This window comes from Eublepharis macularius, chromosome 12, assembly GCF_028583425.1.
Source record: "Eublepharis macularius isolate TG4126 chromosome 12, MPM_Emac_v1.0, whole genome shotgun sequence".
In the NCBI taxonomy this organism is placed as follows: Eukaryota; Metazoa; Chordata; class Lepidosauria; order Squamata; family Eublepharidae; genus Eublepharis; species Eublepharis macularius.
This window is the reverse complement of record NC_072801.1, coordinates 79,519,997-79,545,233: the sequence shown is the minus strand read 5'-3', so window position 1 is coordinate 79,545,233 and position 25,237 is coordinate 79,519,997. Positions and strand designations below refer to the sequence as shown.

Sequence of the window (25,237 nt, the reverse complement as noted above, 5' to 3'; positions counted from 1 at the left end):
CACTCCCCTTCCCAAATACCATCCTCTCCAGGCCCCACCCCACAAATCTCCAGGCATTTCCCAACCTGGGGCAGACAACCCTAGCTGAGTTGTTCCTGAACCCGCGGGTGGGTGGGAGTTCTTCCCCCCTGGGAAGGCAGCTACCCGGAATCTCCTGCCGCTGGTTAGGAGGGTCCCTCTTGTTTTCACCGCGCAGGCCAGCAAAGCCCCCTGAATGCACTGCTTTCCATGGTCAAAGATCCAGAGGAGTTAGCCGTGTTACTCTGTAGTAGCAAAATCAAAAAGAGTCCAGTAGCACCTTTAAGACTAACCAATTTTATTGTTGCATAAGCTTTCAAGAATCAGGTTCTCTTCGTCAGATGCATGGTTGACCAGTTTATGTACCATGCATCTGACGAAGAGAACTTGATTCTCGAAAGCTTATGCTACAATAAAATTGGTTAGTCTTAAAGGTGCTACTGGACTCTTTTTGACCCTGAATGCACTGGGGCCCCCAACCCAACCTTTCCTGCGTTTGGAAGGGCCAGGGGTCAAGAGGCCCTGAGCAGCTGCTCCGGTGAGGCCAGTCGAGGCGCCCACGGTGCCCAAGAACTCAGGGGGCCTACAGAAGAGCACAGAGCAGCCAGGCTGGATTTTAGGTAGTGTTGGCCAGTCACCTTAACAACAAGTTAATGGGATGCTAGTTACCAGGTGATGCTAGTTACCTCCATGCCATGAAGGGCTTTGACTGCCCATTTCCCCCCATGCACCCTGAATTAAAGGGACAGGACATTTTTCTCCAGCCTTCTTGGGCAGTCACGTATCACTAACACAATCTTGGATTTCTTATGGCCGCAAGGCCTGGAATTCCGGTGTTGAGGCTAGCCGCCTTCCTGGCCCCTGGTTGTGTGAATTGACCTCCGTTACACAGCTTAGTGCTCCTTAGCACTGCTTCCCGCACATGCAGACATTGGGTCCCTCCTTCCTTTACTCTCTCAATGCATTTTTTTAATGGAGGGAATGCAGGCAGCCAGGTTCTGGTTTGCAAGCGCAAAGCTGTCTTGTAAACACAGTCGGCTGCCTCCATACTACAAATGTGTGCATCACGTGTATGATATATTAACACTCTACAGTTACTGTCCCCTGGGATCTCCCTTTCCCCAGGTTACCAAGCCATTGAGCTGTTATCTAATTCCTCTGAGGAAGAAACACAGGCTGTAGTTATCTGGGAAATCAAGCACCAAAACTTTAAATGCTACAATGATGGAGGGCGGGGGGCAAGACTCAGGGGGGAAGAAAGACTGAGCTGCTTCATTTCGTTTTGCATTGCAACTACTGTTAGCCACCCATCTTTGAGCCGTGGGGGAACTGACTCTGGAATCGGGCTGCTATTTCTTGGGGTGCCTTACTGTATGTCCAGCGACGCCGGCCTTTTGTCCACCCCCGCCACCAGCCCTGCAGCAGCAGGCACCCCCTTTAGGCCCTGCAGCACAGCCTCTGGCAGCACCTCAGTTGCAGGAGCCCCTCCAGGCCTCCAGGCCTCTCCCAACCTTAGGCCAGTTGCAGCCGACGCCCAGGCACCACTCTGGGGAACGGCCTGCAGCCACTCAGCAGACTCACCTGTCTCCTGCAGTTGCCCAGGTGGCTCCATCCAGGCTCACAGGAGAGTGCCATCAGCACGAGCCAGGCAGGCCCAGGCCCCCAAATAAAAAACTAACCAAAGCCCCCTGTAAACAAATTCAATCAATGAACCAATTTTTCAGTACCAAAATAAATTCATGCAAATGCATATAATCAATATAATCAACAACTCTTTACAGACCAATAATGACTCTTTACAAGTTTACAATTTAAATATCAGGTTTACAATTTCATCATACATCATTCGTTTTTATACTCCAAGCGGCTGATGGTAAACATCCGACAGGTAAAGTGCAAGAAGTGCTGCATAAGATCTACTGATAGAGGAAGGAGAAACTCCTGCTTCCTCCAAAAGTCTCAAAGACAGAATTGCTCGGTAACCCCCCTATGGGAAAGTGCGGGTGGTATTGTGCAAATTATAGCAGTCTGGGAGACTCCACTTGTCTTTGCCAGACTCGGTTGCTCTACGGACCTCACGGCCGTCTCTGTTTCGCACGTAATGCAGTGCTTCTTCAGGAGCAAAAAATTCAAAAACCAAATGCGATGTTCAAATCATTTCCAAGTTCTTCAAACCGATTCCAAAATGCCAGCATTTTGGAATCGGTTTGAAGAATGTTGAAAAGAACTTGGAAATGATTTGAATGATTTCAAATCATTTCCAAGTTCTTCAAACCGATTCCAAAATGCCAGCATTTTGGAATCGGTTTGAAGAATGTTGAAAAGAACTTGGAAATGATTTGAAACAATTGAACATCACATTTGGTTTTTGAATTGACAAGAGGAGTCTCCTGGGCCGATTCCGGATGACTAACCTGAAGGCGCTGCATGCCGCCATGTTCTGGATCGCGACGGGGAAAAGGCGAAATATCACATTTCGCATTTTCCCCGTCGCGATCCGGAACATGGCGGCATGCAGCACCTTCAGGTTAGTCGTCTGGAATCGGCCCTGGACTGCTATAATTTGCACAAAAAGAAAGGGGTGCGTCGATCTGCTGCCTGAGATATTGCAAGCAGCAGTGAGGCTTTGGAGATGCAAGGGGAGAAGGTCTGCTGACCCCTGATGCAATCTGGAAACAAGTGTTACCAATGACCGGTTCCTTGTCGGGTCTTCGGTCCTTTGAAGTTCACCATCTCCTTGTTTCATTTGGAAAGATAAAGCAACATGCAAGAGACTGTTTAATGTTTACAACAGGAACAGTGTTGTTGCGTGCTCTTCTATGCACTGACTTTGTCATCTCTCTTTGAGCTTCCACCTTGCTGAAAGAAGCAAATTTACTACAGTTGGCCGGATGTTGTGTAATATCGTATATGAGAATTGGATATATATAGCCTGGAAGTGTTTAGAATTAGGTAAGACATGCACTGTGTCACTTTGTATTATTAATAATCACTCATCATACTTTTGCAATTTTTCATTGGTTGTTGTCTTGTCCATTAGCTGTGGTTTTCCACTTTGGTTGTTACATTCAGCCCAAGCTTCGTGGCCCATTCACTTCTTTGATCCTCATTATGGTGTTGCCGTATTGAGACTTTTAAAAAAAAAATAGCCAAAGCTTCTTACTATTGTTTACAAGTTTTCCTAACCTTTTCCAAGGCCACAAAATAAAAGTGTATTAAAACGTGCTGCTAGTGCCCCCTGCAGGAAGTCCAGAACATGTGCACTGCGAGATAAAGGCAGGCCAAGAAGGAACGGGGAGGGCGCTGGGTTGCGATCTCAGCCCAACCAGTAACCAGTAACACCCCATCTCCCTCCTCTGCAAACAGCAAGTGGCAGAAAGAGCACAGCATTTGCTGACCGATTTTTGAACTGGACTGTGGACTTCAACAGATGTTGAGCTCCTCTGTGTGTGTGCGTGTGATATGCCGTCAAGTTGCTTCTGACCAAGGATGCCCCTATGAATTAACAGCCTCCAGAGCACCTGTCGTTAGCAGCCTTGCTCTGATATTGCAAAGCAGAGGTGGTGGCTTTCTTTACTCAGCCAAGCCCTCTCATTTTGAGTCGTCTTCTCTCTGCTCCGAAACAGCTGCCTGGCCAGTTGGAGGAGATCAGAATGCAGGTTCGAGGCTTAAAAAGAAAAGTGCATTTTGGTACTCTGTAATAATATAGGCCAAAACGTTAGCTCCAAAATGGGCTGCCCTCCCTAAGTGACCCTAACGTCTCTTCCTTCAAAACTGTCAAGACTTATCTTAGCCCCACATGTGCTGTTGGATCTGCACAGGCCACCACGCTCTTTCTGGACATAGTTTGTAACATGATAATTTAGGAGCTGAGAATCCCCACCCCAGACTCAATCCAGAACTTGGTTAAAGAATTAAAAACTCAGAGGCCAAAAGCTGAGAACAAGGAAGATTTCCAGTGGCAAAGAAGCCTATGTGTCCTAAAGTTGCTAAGTTATGGTCAAGAATTGGATGGAGTCAGTTCCTCTGGTACTTATAAGAAAGGGGAGGGTGGAGTTATAAGATTTGTGGTTAACCTGGCTAATGTGTCTATGGAGGTCTCTTGCTAGAATAGATCAAGATGGGTAGCTATGTTAGTCTGTCTGTAGCAATAGAAAAGAGCAAGAGTCCAGTAGCACCTGTAAGAGTAACAAAATATGTGGTAGCTCTGAGCTGTGACTCACGAAAGCTCCTACTCTACCACAAATTGTGTTACTCTGATAGGTGCTACTGGACTCTTGCTCTTTTATCTTGCATGAATGTTTGGCAAATTGTGGGATAATGTACAAAGGAATACTTTGGAATAGATATTGCTTCTTAACACAAAGAAAGAACAGTTGTTAGGCATTGCTAAAATTCTTGCTTAAACCAAGTATGCTCATCTTGGACAGGAAGTAGTCAGAACACACCCAGAAAAGCCAGTTGCAAAAGGCGATGCAACTGGCTTGGCCTCTCCACTGAAAGCAATGGAAGCATTTTTCTTTCAACCCAAGAGGGGAGCTCAGAGCAACCCAGGGGGAGAGAGACCAGCCCAAGAAACCAAGCTCATTTCTACTCTCTCCAACCACAACAGAAGCAAAGCTAGACACATGACCAGAGGTGCTGCTTCCTCCTTGCTAACCCTGAGAAGTCCAGACATCACCTCTACAGTGTCCGGCTGGCCACTCTGCAGTTTCACCTGCTATCCTTAATTCCTGTGGGTGAGGTAATATGACACGTTCTGTATGCTTTCCCTTGATTATATGCCATTTTAATGTGCTCTTGTGCTTAATAAACCAGCTTGATTTGCAAACCTTATCTAGAATGCATATGGCTGGCCTTCCTCTCACTAAAAATCTGAAAAGATCGTATTCAGCAGCGCTGAGCTCAGTGTAACAAATTTCAAGTGCCAGTTTCTACCTTTAAGGCCCTGACCAGTAAGGGAGTGGAGTACCTGAAGGATCACCTACCCAGCCTGCCAGCTAAGATCGTCCTCGCAAGCCCTGCTGAACGTTGCAGAGGTGAGATGGGCGGCAACCAGATATGGGATGGTGGCACACCGCCTCTGGAATGCCCTCTCTATTGAGGTTCTCCGGGAACCTATCTGATTTCTTTTCATAAAAGGCCAAAACGTGTCCTTTTACTCAAGGCTTCTGACAGAGGGCATCCATCTTTTTTAGCTGTGTTATGGCCTGCTTCTAGCTTATATTAGGAACATAACTTTAGGTGCTGGCTGGCTTGGTGTTGTTATTCACTGTTTTTATGCCCTGGCTTGTTTTTTTACATCATGTTAGGTTTTTTGGTATCGTTTCAGTTGTGAGCCGACTCAAATGGGGCTCTGGAGAGATGAAATACCCATTTGGTGTCTAATGAAGCGCTCCATCTGCCCTCCCTCCCCTCCTCTTCCACCAGAAAAGGCCAAAACATTTCATTGATTTGCATTTCAAGTTCACCCTTTAATGTAATTTTTTGCAGTGGGTACAAAACATCCTCTGGTCCCCTCCCCCCACAAAATCTCATTACCGTTGTATAAAAATAATATCAGGATTGTTTTCTTTATACGTTTACATTCATAGAGAAGTTATTTTAAATTGGAAGTTCAGCCATATTCCTTATAAACATATTGCATTGATACCCTAATTGTCTATCAAGGATCCTTTATGACTCTGGCAGCCACTTTCTGGCCTTTGGTTTGTCAACCTTTGGCTGTGGTACTGAAGCAGAAGTTGTGGGGGGCCCCCCCTCCAGAAACTCCCCCTCTCAGGAATCCCAGTTTACTTTTAGCCTGAAGATCTCCTGGTCTCGCTGCCGCCATCAGCAACGTTAGAGCTCCTCTTTGGCAGAACTCTGTTAGATGCTGATGGACTAGAATAAAATGGCAATTTGGAGCATTCTCACACATCCCTTCGATATCAAGGGCGGGGGGGGGGGAGGTGACATTTGGCAGGAAAAAGGTCAGCTTAAGGCACAATGTGGGAGGAACACCCAGAACGCACCCCCCCCACATGAGATGCCCCTCCCTCTCCCTTACCAGGAGACAAATTTTCTACCTCGAGGTCACCTCTAGGTCTCTGACCTCATTTGAGGATACCACTGAAAATAAGATGAGCCAATTTCCAACTTCGAGCCCTCAGCTGAGGGCAGACACCCAAGTGGGGATCTTGCTCGGAAGGGCCCTTGAGCGGCTCTGAGAGGATCCTGCCGCTTGGCAGGCTGACGGTCCCAACCACTTGCGGTCCAGACATGGCCCCAGGGCTGTCATCTGCCCACCTTTGCGGGTGGCCATTGCCTTCACCAGCAGAAAAGAATTCCAGTGTTCAGTCTCCCAAGTCCCTGCCGAACTCGGTGGCCCACAGAAGTGGGGGACGCAAGGGTCCCTCAAAAATCCCCATCCCAATATTCTTTCTGTTAGAGACTCTAGGCAAGGCAGCTCAGAAACCCCAGAACCTGGGAGTGGGGGTGACGCACGCAAGCACTTGGCAGGTGTCAATTTCCAGCCGTAGTGCCTGAGGTGCGATGGCACACATCTGCCCTCGCCAACCAACACCAGTCCCAGCGAGGGAGTTACGAGACAACAGTGGAGGCATTCTGCTTTTGAAAAGCTTTGGCTAACCTTTTAGCTTCCTTTGCCCCTTCCACAGCTCGGCGGAGGAACTTGGAAGGGTTGGCCCTCACCCTGGCCAGCTCCTGCGCCAGAGACTCCATGTCTCCATGGGAAAGGCCTTCCAGAAGGTTCCAGGGGGGAAGGAAGTAGTTAGGAAGGCACCGGTGGACTAAGCAGGCAGAGAGGTCATCCAGCAGGCCCAGCCAGGCATGGGCGGCATTCTCCTCACGGCCAAGATAGCTACCAGGCAGCCGCTCACAGGCCTGCAGCACCAGGGTGAAGAGGTGGTACGGCCGCAAGCCCATGGAAAAGTGGCCGCCAAGAACCGCCGTGGCAGCTCGGAAAGCCTGAAGCAAAGGAAGGGGCAGAGTCCTCCTGAGACGCCACTCGCTGGCCGAAAATGCCAGGCGCCAACTGACACCAGAGGTGGACGGCAGGAGGTAAAAGCCACCAGCGACTTCCTCATCCCTCAGCTTGCCATCCCAGAAATGGGCCTGCGACAGCCAAGGCTGGGCAACTTCCGGCCACCCTTTAAAGGCCACGACTGGGACAATATCGTAGAGAACTCGATAGTGTCCGACGGAGACAACCACCGAAGTGACACAGCCGCGGAGCTCGACTCTCACGCCTTTGGCCGCAGAAGCGAAGGAGCGGGCAAACCAGGCGGACACCAGCTGGGCAGACAGGTAGGCCTCCTCTCCCAAGCAACAGTCCGACCAGCGGCGCAGTGTGCTGGGGTCAAAGGGCTGGAGGCTGATCTGGGTATGGCCAGGTGGACTCTGCTTCATGTCCAAGGTGATGGGGACCCCGGCCGCATTCAGAACTGGCACCAGGAGGGTGAAGTCAGAATCATAGTCTCTTCCAGGGGAAAGGTGGTGAGGGACACCCAGGTCCACATCGACGGTGCCCTGCTGGACCCCTCCAGAGAGAATCAGGTATCGATTGACCGCTGGAAGCTTCCCATCCGAGTTCTGAACCACACCTGGGGAGAGAACAAACGCCTCAGAAAATAAAATAGCAAAGAGTCCAGTATCAACTTTAAGACTATACTGCGGCATAAGCTTTTGAGAACCACAGCTCTCTTTGTCAGAGGCATCTGACGAAGAGAGCTGTGGTTCTCAAAAGCTTATGCCTCAGTAAAGTTGGTTAGCTTTTAAGGTGCTACTGGACTTTTTACTATTTTGCAACTACAGACTAACACGGCTCTCTGGATCAGAAAATAAAGGCAGCTTTCCCAACTAATACCTGTCAACAGGATGGTGAAGGAAAGCAGCCAGGTCCTGGGAAGGAATTCTGAAAACGACAGCTTTCCTCACCTTCTCATGACAAGCGGCACTTCCGGTTCCTTCTTCCTGGCCTGCATCTCTCTCAATCAACGTCCTGGCAAATTCTGAATTTGAACCTCTTTGATTTGACAGAGTGGATGAACAAGCTATATGAATATGTGTCAATGGCAAAATTAACATCTTACATACATAACAGGCCAATGCTAGAATTTCAGGAAAAATTGAAAGCTTGTTTTTTATCATGTAGCTGAAAGGAATAACTAAGAACAATTATCAGTAAAATAGATTAGTTATGACATTTGTAATTAAAGTGTTGAATATAAATGTATCTTAATATAAGTAGGTATCGTTGTATTTCATAGAAAGGGTCTTAAGACATTTAATGAAGGGGATGGCAGGAAGAAATACTTCATGTTTTATATATTCTGTTATATATAAAACCATCTCTGGTTCACATAACTACAGTGAAAAGTCCAGTAGCGCCTTTAAGACTAACCAACTTTATTAGACCAATAAAGGTGGTTAGTCTTAAAGGCGCTATGGACTTTTTTTTCTATTTTGCAAATATAGACTAACACGGCTAACTCCTCTGAATCACATAACTGCTGTATAATCCCTTTTTTCTTTCTGTATCCCTTCATTATTATTTTGTTTTTTAAAATAAAAATACATTAGGGTTTTTTTCTGGAAAAAGAGGTAGTGGAACTCTGTGGGTTGCCAGCACAGGGGGCAACTCTTGGTGGGAGGTGGTGCCCCTGGTACCACATGTGCGCGCGCAAAGTGCATGCATGTTCCCAGGGCCAATGACGTCACTTTGGGTCAGCTGGAACAAGGGGGGAGTCGCCCTCGGCAAAAATGGTCACATGGCTGGTGGCCCCACCCCCTGATCTCCAGACAGAGGGGAGTTGAGATTGCCCTCCGTGCCAGTGGAGCAGCCTGGAGGGCAATCTAAACTCCCTTCTGTCTGGAGATCAGGGGGCGGGGCCACCAGCCATGTGACCATTTTCAAGCGGTTCCGTTCCACCGCGTTCCAGCTGAAAAAAAGCCCTGCATTATATTGAAAAAAAGAAACCCTTTCTAAAGGCTGGTCCCATTTTAACATCCACGCTGTGCATCATTCAAGTGGACAAGCGCCACCTTCTGGATACCACATGCTGATTTTGTGTGCAGGCGACATGAAGGAAAGGTCTCTTGCTCCCAAAGCTGGCCAAAGGTTTTCTGAGCTGCAGCTAGGAACTCCAATGGGGCATTCCCTCTCTCTTTAACACCAGGCACAATCCCGCTGCAAATCCCCTGCACGAGCCTCCCTGAAGTGAATAGCGTCTGCATTTCCACACAGCACCCGTTTGTTTCAATGGGGCTGGCCTTGGAAAGATAGGGCCCCATGGCTCTGATAGATCCCATGTGTTGCCGCCACTAGTGGTAGCAAAAATCTGCCACCACTTCCTCCCCCATGTCCTAAAATAAGCACCCCTAATTCCTAAAGAGACCATTGACCAGACTTTCAGCTCCAACAGGCTTTCTGTTCTTCCAAAACAACTCCCCCGCCTTTCCTCCTGGACTCGCTGCAAAAGGACTGCCACAGTTCATGCCCAGAGCCATCCATGTTTTCCATTTCAGGATTTGGAGTTCTTCAGCAGCTGCTCGCGGTGAGCAAGGAGGAATGAACGGCCCCACCAGCACCCGTTTCTCCACCATCTGGCACTCATGTCATGCCCAGAGAGCAGTAAATGGGCACACACACACCCGAATTACTGGAACTGTCAGCCTGAAACTAGTAGGGAAGCCCTAAGCAGAGTTGCAGCCTCACTCCACCAAAGCCAATGAGCCTAGAAAGATTTGGATGGTAGAAATCTGAAACCAAGCAGAAATCTGAAACAGAGCTGAAACAAAGCGTACACACAACACATTCAGCGATGCAGAAATTAGATAGTAAGATCATACTTACAGCAACAGACAACGTGTACTACACACAGCAGGACAGTATAGTCCACTCTCCCAAAGCACCTTTCTGAACCATTTTGTTTCGGTACAGCCCGGTTCCCTTCTGAACATTTTGGCTTTGCATCGTTCACAGAATGCCAGGAGAGCGGCAGCCGTCCTGGGCTTATCAGGCAGGCCAGTCCACAAAGAGGGTGTGTGTGGGGGGGTCACGACTGAGAAAGCACATGTACGGGTGGCTGCTGGTTTTGCACCTCTGCAGGATAGCACCTGCAGAAGCCTCTGCTCAAATGAGTGAAGCTGCCGTGGCAGAGCATAGGAAGGGAGGCAGTCCTGTGGATATGAGGGACCAAGGCCAGGAAGAGCTTGTGCCCGATAACTACTCATCTGAATTGAACCCAGTAACAGATGGGCAGCCAGTGGCGTGACTGCAGAATGGGAGTAACCGGCACCGCTCTGCCTAGCTCCTGATAATAACCAAGCTGCAGCATTTTGCACCGACTGTGCAGAGTGCATTACTGTAGGCTAGTCTCATGGAGTTGATCCAGGCGCCATCTTCCAGACTAGACGGAGTGGGGAGAAAGCGTTTGCAGGTGTTTCTCTGGCAGTTATGCTCCATCCAGTATAAGCCCCAAGCTCTCGACTGAGTCCGGAAGGGTCAGTTTGAACCCCATCAGACGTGGGAATCGTGACGTCTTTCAAGACCTCGGTCTTCCCAACCAGCATTACCTCCGTCTTGTCTGGGTTCACTTTCGATTTGTTCACTCTCAGCCCTTTAATCGCCGCCGTCAGGCAGTGGCTCAAGAAGACCTCTCCCGCATCACCAGGGGATTTGAGAGATGTAGAGCTGGGTGTCATCTGCAGATTGATGGCATCCAGTTCCAAGGCTAGGAATTATTTCTCCTAAAGGCAGGGCTTTTTTTCAGCAGGAACACAGTGGAATGGAGTTCCAGAACCTTTTGAAAATGGTCACATGGCTGGTGGCCCCGCCCCCTGATCTCCAGACAGAGGGGAGTTGAGATTGCCCTCTGTGCCAGTGGCAATCTCAACTCACCTCTGTCTGGAGATCAGGGGGTGGGGCCACCAGCCATGTGACCATTTTCTCCAAGGGCAACCCACTGAGTTCCACCACCTCTTTTCCCAGAAAAAAAGTCCTGCCTAAAGGCTTTACATAGCTGTTGAACAGTAAGGGGGGGGGGGTAAGACTGTGCCCTGTGGAACCCCGCAGGCCAAATCCCGCGATTATGATAACTGGTCTCCAAGAGCAACCCTTTAGTCTCCTCCCAGAGGAATGATTTACACCGATACAGCTTTTGCCTCCAGCAAATAAATCCAGTTGAGCAACAAAGAGGCAAGGCCTTTGTTGACATCTAAAAGGAGATGATCAAATAGAGCCACTAGTGCCATCTCCATCCCATAGGCCAGTTTGAAGCCAGACTGAAAAGGGTCCACAGTGGATGAGTTGTCCAAGAAGACCTGGAATTGGTCTGCAGCGGACCCAGGAGTCCTACCATGCCCCCTTCATAGAATCATAGGGTTGGAAGGTGCCTCTAGGGTCATCTAGTCTAACCCCCTGCACAATGCAGGAAATGCACAACTACCGCCCCACACCCCCAGTGACCCCTGTTCCATGCCCAGAAGATTGGGGGGGGGGGGAAGGATCCCTGGTTAAACCGGCCTGGAGAAAATTGCTTCCTGACCCCAAAGTAGCAATCGGCATTACCCTGGGCATGTAAGAAGAGGCCACAAGAACTAAGCACTGATGTAGCCCTTCCTGCCCTCCCTCTCACGATCTGCCCAGGTTCACAAGCCTTTCACTAGAGATGGTGACGGGCTCCATGCTCTCTGCCCTCCGCGCCCCCCCCCCCATAATTGAGCACACAGCAACAGTCAACACATACAAGGATTCGCTCAAAGGGAGATGTGCAGCGGCAGCCCCCTCTCAGTTTCGGCTCCCCCACTCACCTAAGAGTGAGAAGACGGCATCCTTTGCCTGGTGCAGTTCAGGGGCTTCCCGGACGCCTGGGTTCCTGGCTTCGTATTCTTGGATGAGTTGGTTCAACTCCTCCACTCGCGCTCCAGAGTGAAAGTCCAGGTCCGTGAGAGGTTTGGCTGGAGCTGGCTTCAGCGGGTGGCCCTCCGGGGGGGAAGCCATGCCGCCCCCTCTCTTTTCAGGCGGATGCAAAGAAAAGGGAGATCTTCAAGGAACTTTGCTTGGAGACGGCGCAAGAAGGGGGGAGGGGGGCGCTCCCTCTTGTCCGGAGCTCTTTCCCGGCCAACCTGCTTAAACCAGAACTAGGGACTAAGGAGGAAACTGGAGCACGAGGGAGCAGGGCGAGCTGAGGGACCAGGGGGCTCACCGGACCCCTTGAGTGGCGCAGAAGCGAACGGCCGGCGCCCTCCCGCTACCGCCCCCGCCCGCCCGTGTGCTGGAGAGGGCAGCCATCCCCCAGCAGTTGGGGAGTCCCAGCACCTTCATCCGGATTTCCGCAACTCATCAGAGCGCCAGCACCCCAGCCCACTCACCTGCGGCTACCTGGCCAAGCGGAGGCCACACCCACCCAGGGACTCCCGGGAGCCATGGGAAATGTAGTCTTTCCAGAGCTCCCTCGCTGCATATCCCAACGCATTCTGGGAAATGTAGTCCTTTGGAGACTCCTCCCGGAGCGCCCCCCCCCCTTGTGCAAGGTGGTCTTTGCCCAAGCGCCTCCCAGATGCCCTGGGGGGGGGGGTGCCTGCGCGCTGATTTCTCTGCGGGTGTAGCCAAGTGCCAAGGAGGGCACAGCGCCGCCTGTGGAATGGAGCCCCCCACTCCCTCGCGAAAGGGGTTTTCCAATAGGCCCAACGAAGAATGCTGGGAATTGTAGGGTTTTTTTTAAAAAAAAAATCTTAGAAGGATTTTAACGCGAAGGCATTGCCAGGCCTGCTTCGTACGAGCCCTTCCGCCCCCGGGCTGCCTGGTCTCAGCACAAAAAACCGCCCTGTTGCATTTCAACAATGCAAAGCAATAGGCGGCCTTTTCTGTCGTGGAAATTAGGACCAGCTAGGTTTGCAGGGTAGGGGCTTGCGGTCTCAAGGGTGCCCCCGGCCTCGAATCTCGCTCTTCTCCTGCCGACCAGCACAGCTACCTACCTGCAAGGATCACTACGTGCCGCAGTCCTCGGGTACTCCAGAAACGGAGCCCAGACGTGCAGCCCGTGGCTCCTGAGTCAGAAAAGCCGCCGGGGGCAAGGGGGCCGGCTTTTCTCCTGGCCCTGCTCCTGTGCCTTTAACAGCAGCCCGGCAACCAGCAGGGAAGCCAGCGAAGGGAAGCTTCCCCCACTCGCTTTATCGGCAGCCAAGGAAAAGCGTCTTTGCTTGCTTAATTTCTGGATAGCTGTTGTGTTTAAAAGCAGAAGGGCTTGGCCCGAAAGGAAAAAAAAGCCAGGGCTCGAGTCTGGGCCGGGACACTCTCGACAAAGCCCAGGGGCGTGGCCGTGTTTGCATTCCAGCAAAATAAGGAACAGTTTCACTTCATGGCACCTTAAAAACAAACGGGGGGGGGGCGTGGCAGTCGCCTGCGTGGACATAGCCCACTCCCTCAGGGGCGTGAAGGGATAGCCTCTGTTGGCAGATGCACTTATTTTATTTATTTACTTCATTTATACCCCACCTCCTCAATGGGGAGGGGACCCAAAGTGGTTTACATCATTCTGCCCTCTGTTTGATCCTCACAACCACCCTATGAGGTAGGTTAGGTGTGACTGGCCCAGATCATCCTGCAAGCTTCCATGCCAGAGTGGAGCTGTGAACCTGGCTCTGCCAGATCCTGGTACAACGCTCTGGATGGCGGGGGGGACACGGGCAGCCTTGTCGAAGGCAGTAAGCATTCCTGCATCTGGCACAGCAGGCTGTAGCCCACGGAGCCATCCTTACTGCTTCTGGCCAGCCAGCCTCTGCCCAACAGAGGACCAGGGCACGCCTGCCCCCCTCCCGGATATTAGTAAAGAGTCCAGTAGCACCTTGAAGACTAACCAACTTTATTGTAGCATAGGCTTTTGAGAACCACAGCTCTCTTCGTCAGATGAATCTCGAAAACTTATGCTACAATAAAGTTGGTTAGTCTTCAAGGTGCTACTGGACTCTGCTATTTTGCAACTGCAGACTAACACGGCTAACTCCTCTGGACCTACTCTGGGATATTGTTATTCAGGCCCAAGCCGACACGTCTTGCAGCTTCTCAAAAGCTGCTTCTGGAAGTGGGGCAAGCTGGAAGCAAGGGCAGGGGCAGGGCTACGTGCCAAGAGGGAGGGGGTGAATCCCACCTGCTGGAAGCAGCATTCGGAGGGGCATCCCGTGGGGCTGAGTGCCAGCAAGAAAGGGTGCGGGGGGGGGGGGTGCTTGTTCTACTGACTGGTCATGCTTCTGACTGCCCAGAGCCCAGAGGTGCTATTCATTTGCTCCTTGACAGCCTTTGTGTAAATGTTCTTGGCACTGTATGGAAATGCCTACCCTTGCCCTGCCACGGATTGTACTAATTCACAATATGTAATCTGCCTTGACTCTCAGTGAGAAAGGCGGCATAGAAATGATATAAAATAAATTTTAAATAAATCTCTCCTGCCGTATTCCTGGCCTTAGGGATGCAGAAATGGGCAGCCAAAGCACTTGCGCTTCTGGGCTCTCCAAAAGGGCTCCGGAGTAAACGCAGGTGAAAGAACAGCAGACGGCAGCCCTCGAGTGCTTTGCAGACAGGCGTGTGATAGGACTGCATTTTTATTAACTGACCCAGTGGGAAGTCACATCAGAGCTGCCAGGCCCTCCCCTCCCCCCTGCTATTTCACTGGCCGGTACACCCAATCTGCACCTGAGACTTGGTCAGACCAGTAGTAACGTGGCTTCCCAGTGGGGGGTTCCGTCTGTGCCTGCCCATGGGCAAGGTTGGTGCTGCCACTGTGGTAACGCAACGTCATTGGTGAAGAAGTCTGTTGCTCGGCTTCCCGTGATCTCCGACGCGATGCTCGCTGCTGCTGCTCTTCCTGGCTGCCCGTTACAGCCCCACGGCGGCTGTGGTGGCGGCGGCGGGGTCTTTCAGGACTAGATGACCGGCTGCCTGGTGGAGTTTGGGGGTTTACTGGGTAGATATAGACTTTGGTAGGTCGGCGTGAACGTGTAGGAGTCCCTGGGCGTTCAGCGTCTGGGCCAGACCCTGTAGCATGATGCCGTGGAACCAGTTCAGTCCCAACGGCCGTTTTTCGACGTTCTGAGGTTTTGCCACCACTGGCGCTCAAAACAGGATCAGATGAGCCGACACCAGTATCCTGGTAACGGGTAACGGCACTCCGGCGACGGGAGGTGGAACGGCTGAGGGCCCTGCGTAGTCGTGGCTTGATCTCGTGTTCATAGTTGTAGTAATGTGGTGGTAGGTAAGGTGGGTAGTCTGTGTAGGGGCGGCGCCCTCGGTAATCGGTGGGCTCATTCTTCAGGTTCATGGTGACTTTGAGTGGTTCGAGAGTGCAGTGGAGGCAGCGGCGACTCGGCGAGCTGCTTGCCTTCCTGCGCCGGTGGCGGGGGACCTCCTGCTCGGACCAGAGTTCCGATGGCCTTGGTTTGCAGGTGTAGATTTTTTTCCCCTTGGAGCTGCTGATCTTTGGCCTCTTTGTGTCTGTGGGGAGAAAAGTGAAGTGGAGAAGAAAAACTTCTGAACAGCAACATCATAGTCCTGGAAGGTGAGAGGGACACAGGAGCCGTTCTGCTCCCAAGTGGCCGTTGCTGGGTGGGGCTTGGTTGTTCGGGACCCCTGGCATGATCGCCTCCTGGGCTTTTGCCACTGCGGGCAGCGGATGGCTTCGGCTGCAGGGGTGGCGCTCTAATTGGGTGGTGGCCGCACAGGAGGAGGGCAGCAGGTGACCTTGAACGGGCTCTGGGGCAGTGCCTGCAATGCAAGCCAAGAAACAGGGTGGAGGGACCCTGCGCGAACCCCATAGGGTGGCCGGCTGCGCTTGGAGATTTGGAGGCAGAGTTTGGAAAAGGCAGACTTTGGGGAGGGAGCTCAGCCAGGATGTGGTGCCTCATGCTCTGATGTCCCCTCCAGGTCAAAGGTCAGCTCTGCCGACTCCCCCCTTCCAATGAGAGCCATTCCGCCTACCAAAATTCAGATTTACATTTCCCACCTTGTATCGCTTCCTCGCAGCCCTGTATATTCCCGTGTTCTTAAGGCTGACATCCTCCAGGTGGAGCCTGGAGTCCTCCCAGAGTCACAACTGAGCTCCAGGCAGCAGTGGGCCCTGTGGCAGGGCCCCCTGCTCTCCCTCGGCCCCAGCTCCAATATTCCAGGAATTTCTGGCAACTCTGTGGGTTGCCAGAGCTGGCAACAATATGGGTTTTGTATGGTCATATGAATCCTTTGAGCCTCAATATGTGTGCAGGTATACCTAGCTGCTCTCCAGTTATGTTCTGGTCACCCAAAATCAAACTCTCAAAATCCTCTTCTGATTTTCCTCAGTGTTAAGAAGACAGATGCATTCTGAAGATCCATAGAATGATGCCAGTCAACAGCAGTCCTTTCCTTCTCTCAGTCCCCGACCAGCCTCTGGCCTTAAGTGCCTTTATAGGCCACAGTTTCTCCTAGTCTCTGTGGTATACCATAAGAGAAATAGATGTCCTAGAGCGTCCACCCTTTGTAACCTCTGTAGAACTTCTATTTCTCCTAGACCCTGTGGTGATCAGTTATAATTCTGGGAGAACTCCAGATTCAGCCTTCTGGTAAAGCCAGGAGATCTCCTGGAATTACAATGGATCTCCAGGCCACAGAGATCAGTTCCTTGGAGAAAAGGCAGCGTTTGAGAGCTTACTTTGTGGCACCACGTGCCTGCTGAGCTCACTCCCTTCTGCAAACTTTACCATCCCCGGGGGGGTCCCTCAAATCTCCAGGAATTTCCCAAGTGGGAGATGGCGACGCTAACCCTAATGAAACATCCTCTTTGTTCCCAGCATTCTTGGAAGGGAGCTATGATGCTTTCTAGTGAGTTTGGGCGTGCAATACAATATAAAAAGCAAAATAAACAGCTAATGCCCTGACCTGGGTAGTCCAGGCAAACTAGAACTTGTCAGATCTCATATAGCTAAGCAGGGTCGGCCTTGGTTAGTAATTGGATGGGAGACCTCCAAGGAAGGTTGCAATGGCAAACCGCATTCCCCACCTGGAGTCCCAGCTGCCAACACCCCCTTCTTTCTTCTTCCCTAGAGGATGTATGATGCTAAGAGGACTCTATAACCAGCCTGGAAGTTGCCTCTGCTAATCCCAGAGGTTTTGGGTTTGGCCCTGACTGTGAGAGCAGACATCTGTCCATGATTTGAGGCAGTGTCTCTTCCATAAAACCCTGGCCTGGATAGCCTGGGCAAGCCTGATCTCGTCAGATCTTGGAAGCTAAGCAGGGTCAGTCCTGGTTAGTAATTGGATGGGAGACTTCCAATGAAGACCAGGGTTGTAGACGCAGGCAATGACAAACCACCTCTGTTAGTCTCTTGCTATGAAAACCCTGCCTGGGGTTGCTTAGGGCACTCTCCACCACTTTAAATACGCATGGTATGATCCATAAAAGAGCTGGTGTTGTGTAGTGGTTAGAGGGGTGGACTAGGATTTTGGAGACCCAGCTTTAAATCCCCGCCCTGCCACGGAAGCTGGCTGACCTTGTGCCAGTCACATTGTGACTCTTGGACTAATCTGCTTCACAGGGTTGTTGTAAGGATAAAATGGAGGAGGGGAGAATGATGCAAGCTGCTTTGGGCAGCATATACTGTAAATTAATTCAATAAATGAAAGAAGAAATTGAAGCTCTGTTTGGATGGCCAGCTGGGGACATAACAACTGGAAATGAGGGATAAGATGGGACGCGGCACTTTAAATAATAATTGCCACCTGTTTTCCCAGCTGAGAATCTGCCTGCAACACAGATTTGAGGGCTGACTGTCCAATCGCTGCACCCACCTCCACGCTGCAGAAAGCTGCACTTTGGCTTTTCGGCCCGTTATGCAGCTGTTAAGGGCACAAGGGCCCAAATTAAAAGCTGAGAATCTTGGAAGAATTTGCTTGTGAAATTCAAACGGTAGAGCTCCAGCCCCACTCCCCACCCCCTTACCCATCCCTTGACTCACCCTGTACAACCATCCCGAACATGATCCCAACAAGGTACCAGAGGTAATAGCAGATCTGGAGAGAGAAAGAGAGGGGGACGTGTGATGACGCCAGTGGTTGGCAAGGTCGGCTGGTGCCACTCAGGGCTGCTGGGCAGGCCTGGCCGTAGCCACCCGGAGCCTTCTCTCGCAGGGCTGGAACTCCAAAATATCCCACCCCCTCCTCCCTTTGGTCATCGATCCAGAGGAGTTAGCCGTGTTAGTCTGTAAGAGTCCAGTAGCACCTTTAAGACTCACCAACTTATTTGTAGCATAAGCTTTCGAGAAACACAGCTCTCTTTGTCAGATGCAGGTGCAGCTTTCGAGAAACTCAGCTCTCTTCGTCAGATGCAGAAAGCTTATGCTGCAAATAAGTTGGTAAGTCTTAAAAGTGCTACTGGACCCTTTACTATTTTCCTCCTCCCTTTATGTGCCTTCCTTCCTTCCACCTCCAGCAGCTCCACATTTACAGACACGCACACGAAGGGCCAACCTAAACCAGATGGCTTGATGGCCCCCAAAGACACCCCTGCCCCTCTCTTCCCCCACAGTGTGTCCTCACCACAGAAGCCAGTTTGAGGGCCAGTTGTACCACAATGATCAAAGCTACCAAGATGGTGACGGTTTCTGGGAGGTCAAGGCAGCAGCCCTCGGAGGGCGGGTAGCAATAGAGGCTGGGCTCCCCCATGGGAGAGGCGGCAGGGCCAGCAGCTGGCTGGCTGATCCCGACATCCCCACACTTCTGCGTGGCAGCTCTCAGGAGGGGGGCTGCTGGGGCTGCTGCCAGGGGGGGGGGCAGGTGGCTGGGTGCAGCAGTGGGGTTTGTGATGCAATACCCCGGCAGCCTGTAAGGGGAGGGAGAGGGCAGAGGAGGATTGTGACTCGGCAGGGGCTTGTGTGTGTGTGTGTGTGTGTGTGTGTGTGTGTGTGTGTGTGTGTGTGTGTCTGTGAGAGGGAGATGTTCTACGGGGGCAGCTCGGTGCTTTCTTACACACCTTCCCCCAGACCGTGTCTCCCTCTAAGTGTGTGCAGAGGCAGCACAACTGATTCCCAGTTGCGTGCATGTTTTGATCCATACATGGAGGTTGAATGCATGGCAGCTGCAGGGTCTGACCTGCGATCGCAAGCCTTGGCTGCACTGGAGTAATTCCCAGGTGATATCCAATGAACATATGCTTGAAACCCCAAATGGTTCCAGGTACTGATCCCGAGTTTCATTTCTAAAGTGAATGCACTTCCTTCATTCATTCCTTTTTATAAAAAAAAAAGATTATTTCATGATCTCTCTCTCTCCCTTCCTCCATCACGAACCAATTTCTTTCTCCTCCTGTCTGCCTGTTCTTTGTCACCTCCCCACCCCCCACCCCAATCCAGAACCCTCAGACGCGGAGCTGTGGGCCTTGCGAACTAAACATCTGTGGTAATTTTTAAGAGCAGACCTTAGTGTGGGATGCACAAAGAAACTGCCCCCAGTTTTGTCAATTATATGGGAGGAAGGAAGAAAATGCACCCCTCCTAGCCTTTGGCGACAGGCAGGAACGTGCAAAGTACAACATTTTGCCACCAGGTGGAACCAGGAAGCTACAAAATAAAATGAGACAGATAACAAAACGTATCTGTGCGGAGTCCCTGGACTTCTGAACAAATCTTTGCTTTGACTCATGAGATCCAAGCCCTTTAATAGAGAACCCAGGCCTTCTGGCTCCTCCTCCTCCTGCTCTGACCGCTAGATTCCACTTCTCTTCCCAGGAAACCTGAAGCCCCTTTCTCTTTTTAATGGCACCTGCTTCCGTGAGAAGCAGGAGTCCAAGCTCCCGCCCTCGTCAACTCTTATCTGCGGCACACGCCCCTCCCGCCATCCTAACCCAGGAACTTTGGTTTCATGCCGGGTTTGAGCTAGAGCATGTGATGGGTACATTTGTAAGGAGCGGGCTCTATACCACCTAAGGCAGAATAAAACTTGGGTTCAGGCCTCACATCTTGTGTGTCTTTTGCTAGGCCTGTTTATTGGGAAAGGCACAAGTTCTGTTAGCTGCCCCTGGGCCGCTTTCTTCTCCTGAGAGAGTGGCCTTGGGAAGGCCAGGGCTTGGTGCTGATCTCAGCTCTTGCCATACTCCCTAAACTTAATTAAGAAACGAGCCCTGATTGATTCCCTGAGTGGGCTCATGCCCCTCCAGATTTGAAGAAGCCTTTTTGTTTCTAGGCAGTTTACCATTACCACCACCAGTCTTGACCAGCCTTGCTACCTTGTAGTCATTGACAACCAGGGCTTTTTTTCAGCGGGAACTCAGTGGAATGGAGTTCTGGCACCGCTTGAAAATGGTCACATGGCCGGTGGCCCCGCCCCCTGATCTCCAGACAGAGGGGAGTTTAGATTGCGGCGTGGAGGGCCATCTCAACTCCCCTCTGTCTGGAGATCAGGGGGCGGGGCCACCAGCCATGTGACCATTTTCAAGAGGTGCCGAAACTCTGTTCCACTGAGTTCCCGCTGAAAAAAAGCCCCGAACTAGTGATTTCTTGATATGCTCAAGTCCAGACATTCAGTTGCAGGCCCTCAAGTAATGAGACTTCACGGGAAGAGATCTCAAGGAAGGAACTGCCCAGCACTTCTGATGAATCTGCTTGAGTCAAGCATATATGAATAAGTGTGACGCAGCCTCAGAATATCTTTTCATGAAATGTTAATCATTTCACACCATCTGTACTCTCACAATATTTTAACCCTTTCACATCAGACTACCTCTATTTTTACAAATACCGTGTGCTTGCATGACAGGCGAACCATGTATCATTGTGACATTGCCATTTTTTCTCTTCTTTTCACAAGCCATTATTGCTTTGACAAGCAATACACAGCTGCATAGGAGCCACAAGCTAATTAATCTGTTATAAAGACAACGAAACCCACAATGCTGAGCAGACATTAGAAAAACTGTGCATGGGAGTATATGAAACTTCCAACTGCAGCATGCAATAGCTGAACAGGTATGGCCTGTCCATGGAAATCTATGGCTTAAAGTCAGGAGGCTGGGATTAAAAATGGCACCCCACGTGCTTCTTACAATCTCAAAGGGCTGGAATGAGGTAGTGCAAGAAGATGTGCAATTTCTGAGATTGGACAATTCCAGGGCACACTTTGATGGGGACAAGTGGATGCTTTAGGTACAAGGTTGCCTTGCCTTTGGGCAAGAGGGCGGGGGAGGTCTGCATGGCGATTTCTGGGCACCCATGGCTCTCTGCGGATATCGCTGCGTCCTGTGGCGCAAACACAATCTTCCTCATGTGATCTGGCTGCTTGTTTTACCAGGCCTACTAGCAAGTTTCGCCTCCAGCCAGCAGTGTGATGAGGTGTGAGGCTGCAGAGGGAGAAGGCCCAGAGAAGGGCTGGGTGGGGCCAGGGACCTTGAGGCTGGAAGGGGTGGGGGAGAAGAGGGAGACAGAGGTAACATCTGAGCAGATCAGGGACAGCGTGTGAAAAGCAGCTGCTAATTATATACTCTCTCTCTCACACACACAAGGTCTCTCTTTCTGGAGCCTCCAGGCCATGAGAAATGGGGCAAGCACAAAGTCTGCAAATGCAAGCCCAGGTGGAAGAGAAGCGGCAGCGTGTGGCCTTTTGGCGCTTGGAGAGGGATGGGGAGGGAGGCTGGCAGGGCCCAGCACTGCCTCAAAGAAAGCCGAAAGAGGCCTGCCTCTGCAGCCCTGACCCGAAGGAGCGAGCCCAGGTCTCAGAGGGATGCACGGGTTTTCCCAAGGAAGAACCCACCCAGACCCTCCCAAGCCAGGCCCTGTCCTGTGTACAAATGTTGCCAATCCACAAATGCTCTTCTGTATCTTCCTGATTGATAGCAGGGTGGGGGTGGGGAGCAATTCACGCACTATCGTGTTTTGTTCCTTGGGACAGACATGGAGGTGCACATAGAATATTTCACCATGCTATGGTTGCCAACTCTAGCCCCAGAATTCCTGGAGATTTGGGGTTGTGCCTCTCAAATTTGGAGAGGGGTTTCACCTAAAATCCATTGCATACCACTGAGTTTACCCTCTTAAGCTGCCACTTTCTCCAAAGGAAATGATCTCTTAATCTGGAGGTTAGTTGTAATTTTGGGAGAACTGCAGGCTCCACCTGGAGGCTGGCAACTCTATACCACGTGTTGCTCCATCCACAGGCTCCCGTGTCTTTCTTGAGTGATAGGATCCTTCTTTATTTTCAGATGAAAGGGAGTGACATGGAAGAACTCTGAGTGGCAGGAGAAGGAGAGGCAGGAGATGAGATGAGGCAGGAACAAAAGGGGTGAAAAAGAGAGGAGGAGAGGGGAGCAAGGAGGGGGGGTGGTTGCGACTGGGGACTTGGAAGCTGATTAGAACAGGGGAAGCAGCTCAGGACGTTTAAGGGCAATGCGAGTCCTACCCACTTCAAGAAGCTAACAGGGGAGTTCCCAGCAGGAGGGAATGTTACAGGGGTCCAAACACTGTCAAATGGGAGAAGCCAAAGCCAATGGCCAGATTACAAACCCACTCCCAAGCTATTGGGAACCACAGCCCCTTTTATCAGATGCAGGCAGCTACTGTGGCTCCCCAAAGCTTCTGCCACAAGAAATGGGCTTGTCTTAAAAGTGGCATAAGACCTGTGGGCAGGGCTTTTTTTCAGCCGGAACACGGTGGAACGGAGTTCCGGCACCTCTTTAAAATGGTCACACAGCTGGTGGCCCCGCCCCCTGATCTCCAGACAGAGGGGAGTTGAGATTGCCTTCCGAAACTCCCCTCTGTCTGGAGATCAGTGGGCGGGGCCACCAGCCATGTGACCATTTTCGCGGAGGGCAATTCAAACTTTAAAAAACTCCCCCCTTGTTCCAGCTGACCCAAAGTGACGTCATTGTGCGGTCCTGAGTTCCACCACCTCTTTCCCCAGAAAAACAGCCCTGCCTGAGGGCTACAGCAATCTGAGCTGGTGCCCCATCCCAGCCAAAGCCAGCCCAATTATTCCACGGAAAGAGCCCAAGACGCAGGGCTTCAGCTGGAGGGGGGGGACCCTCCGGAGAGCCTGGCTGGCCGCTGTTGTCCTGTTGCTGGTCAGAAAACCAAACAAAGGAAGGTGGCTCCCCCCCCCCCGCCCCTAACAGTTTGTGCTGCCACTGAACTGCCTGAAGGAGAACAACGTTCTAGTTCCTGCAACCAGGTTTGTGTCCCTCAGTTCCATCATGCTTGCCCCTCTCCTCCACCAGCCACGGAGGTTGCCCTGGGGGCTCTCCACCCCAGAAGCGGCTGCATCTGGGGCCTTCCCTCTCGTTCAGAGGGCCGAGTTCATCTCTTACCAGCATACCCATGGTGGAGCAAGGAAAAGCCAAGGAAGGCGGCCTTCGAAAGGGGGCCTCCTCCTCTGCACCTTCTGATCTGTGTGGGCCCCGGGAGTGGGAGTCCAGCCGACAGAAGGGCCGCCTTTCCTCTGTTCAGCAAGGCAGGCTCCCATGAGACCGAGGCAGCTGTTGATGGGAAGCGGATCTTGTTCACCATCTATTCTCCTTCCTCATTGATTTGGAAGCGGGGATCAAAGCTTGATCTGACGCCTTCCCCTTTTGACGCTGTCAGCGTTTGGGCTAGAGCTGCGAATATGCAGCAGGCCCAAATCGATGGTGACCCTGACGAGCCCCGTCTCCTGTTGATGCAAGATATTAATTGCAGCCACCTCTCTGGAGGAACACAGCTCTCCCATCTCACTTTCTCCCTCCAGTGCAGGGCTGATGCTGTGTGAAGCAGGGCCCTGTTCTCTGCTGAGAATCAGGGATTCACGAGTCATCATCACGATTGAGCGAAGGCCTAAAGCTGGCCCTTGCCTGACCATTCCCCCCACCCCACCCCGCTCCATCTCCTGGGCATCTGGATGGGCTCTGAAGTTTATTGTAAACTTGTCCCTAAGAAACTGACCCTAAATCCAAGGCCAGTGAGTGACTCAATCGGTTGTAGACCCACCTTTTAATCTTGGCTGGGGAAGTTCTCACCAGATATGCTGATGTGCGTATGGGACTTGTCTTTGACACTGAAATAATGTTTCTTAATTGCTCACACTTGCCTGCATGATGCAGTGACACCACATCCCCTCGACTCACACTGTGACAATTCAAATGCCAGTGTTTTTGTTAAGCATCTGCAAGGCACACAGAAGAATTCCATGCGCAGGTTCAACAGCCCAGCTCTAAAGACTGGATTTGTACAGAAATCCAGCTGCTTGCCAACATACAGGCGGAATTCACACGTGCCTGCCCCTTTTCCCACTGGCAATGGAACCATGTGGAAAAGGAGGTTTTATATATACAAGCTGTGGGTTTCTGCCACGATAGATGGTCATGCAGGAACGTGGCTTTGCAATGGATCGCAGCTTCCTCTGCTATACAAGATACCTTTGGCTTTGATCCTAGAATACAAACCTCCCCAAAGTGGCTCAAAGGCAAGGTGGAGCTGAGGCTCTGCAGAAGGTTACCTGCTTGGCATGCAGGTGATCTCTGGGTTGATCACCCGAGGCATCTACAGGTAAAAAGGTCAGGCTGTAGGTGATGCGAAAGGCCTCCGCCCAAGACCGTGGAGGGTTCCTGCCAGCTAGAGGAGACAAGACAGACTCGGGAGACCGGAAGGGGACGGTCAGTCACTGCAGAAGGCAGCTTCAAGTGTGCAGAAGCCAAGGAAAATGGTCCCAGTGGCACTGCCAGCAGGGCAGCGGCTCTGACTGGGCAAGCCGTGCCACAGGGAAAGCTGTGGCTCCTGTGGTGTCCCCCGCCCCCGCCCCCACTGCTGGGCTGCACCGGTCCTCCAGAGCAATGCCCCATTGAGGAGTTCAAGGGCCAGCTCCCCCCCACAACCAAGATCTTCTACAGAGGTTCTGCCTACCTCCACTTTTTGAAGACGAGGGGCTGTAAGGTGAACAATGACTAGAGGCGGGCCTGTCTCTGTTGTGGAACCTCCACTTTGGAATTCTCTCCTCCTAATGATTTGCCTGGGGCTGAATTTGTTGACTTTTTGATGTTTGGTAAATATGTTGCTGGGGGAGCTGCAGGACACAAAAGATTCACCCCCCCCACCCCCACTGGTCACATTCAGAAATACAGACCAGGTTTGATTAGGACAGGGGCACTGCTACGATCTGCCAGGGGCACCAGCTCCCGAGTTTTGTACCATTAGTCCCTCCCGCATTGCCTCCAGCACTCACACACACACTGGTGAA

At 51.5% G+C, this 25,237-nt stretch overlaps 1 protein-coding gene across 3 annotated transcripts; it reads right to left on the bottom strand.

The window, feature by feature from the left end:
- Positions 1 to 5,477: 5,477 nt before the first annotated feature.
- Positions 5,478 to 13,183, bottom strand: TMEM102 (transmembrane protein 102). 3 transcript variants are annotated; one of them, XM_054995169.1, is made up of 3 exons: positions 13,000 to 13,183; positions 11,833 to 12,147; positions 5,478 to 7,622 (listed from the first exon to the last, which is right to left on the bottom strand). In XM_054995169.1, the coding sequence occupies exons 2-3, from the start codon at positions 12,020 to 12,022 to the stop codon at positions 6,601 to 6,603; spliced, it is 1,212 nt and encodes a 403-aa protein (XP_054851144.1). In that variant the 5' UTR covers positions 12,023 to 12,147; positions 13,000 to 13,183; the 3' UTR covers positions 5,478 to 6,600. The 3 variants fall into 3 exon arrangements, with proteins under 3 accessions (XP_054851144.1, XP_054851145.1, XP_054851143.1); XM_054995170.1 differs by having other exon boundaries at positions 11,833 to 12,034; XM_054995168.1 differs by lacking the exon at positions 13,000 to 13,183 and having other exon boundaries at positions 11,833 to 12,847.
- Between the last annotated feature and the right edge of the window lie 12,054 nt (positions 13,184 to 25,237).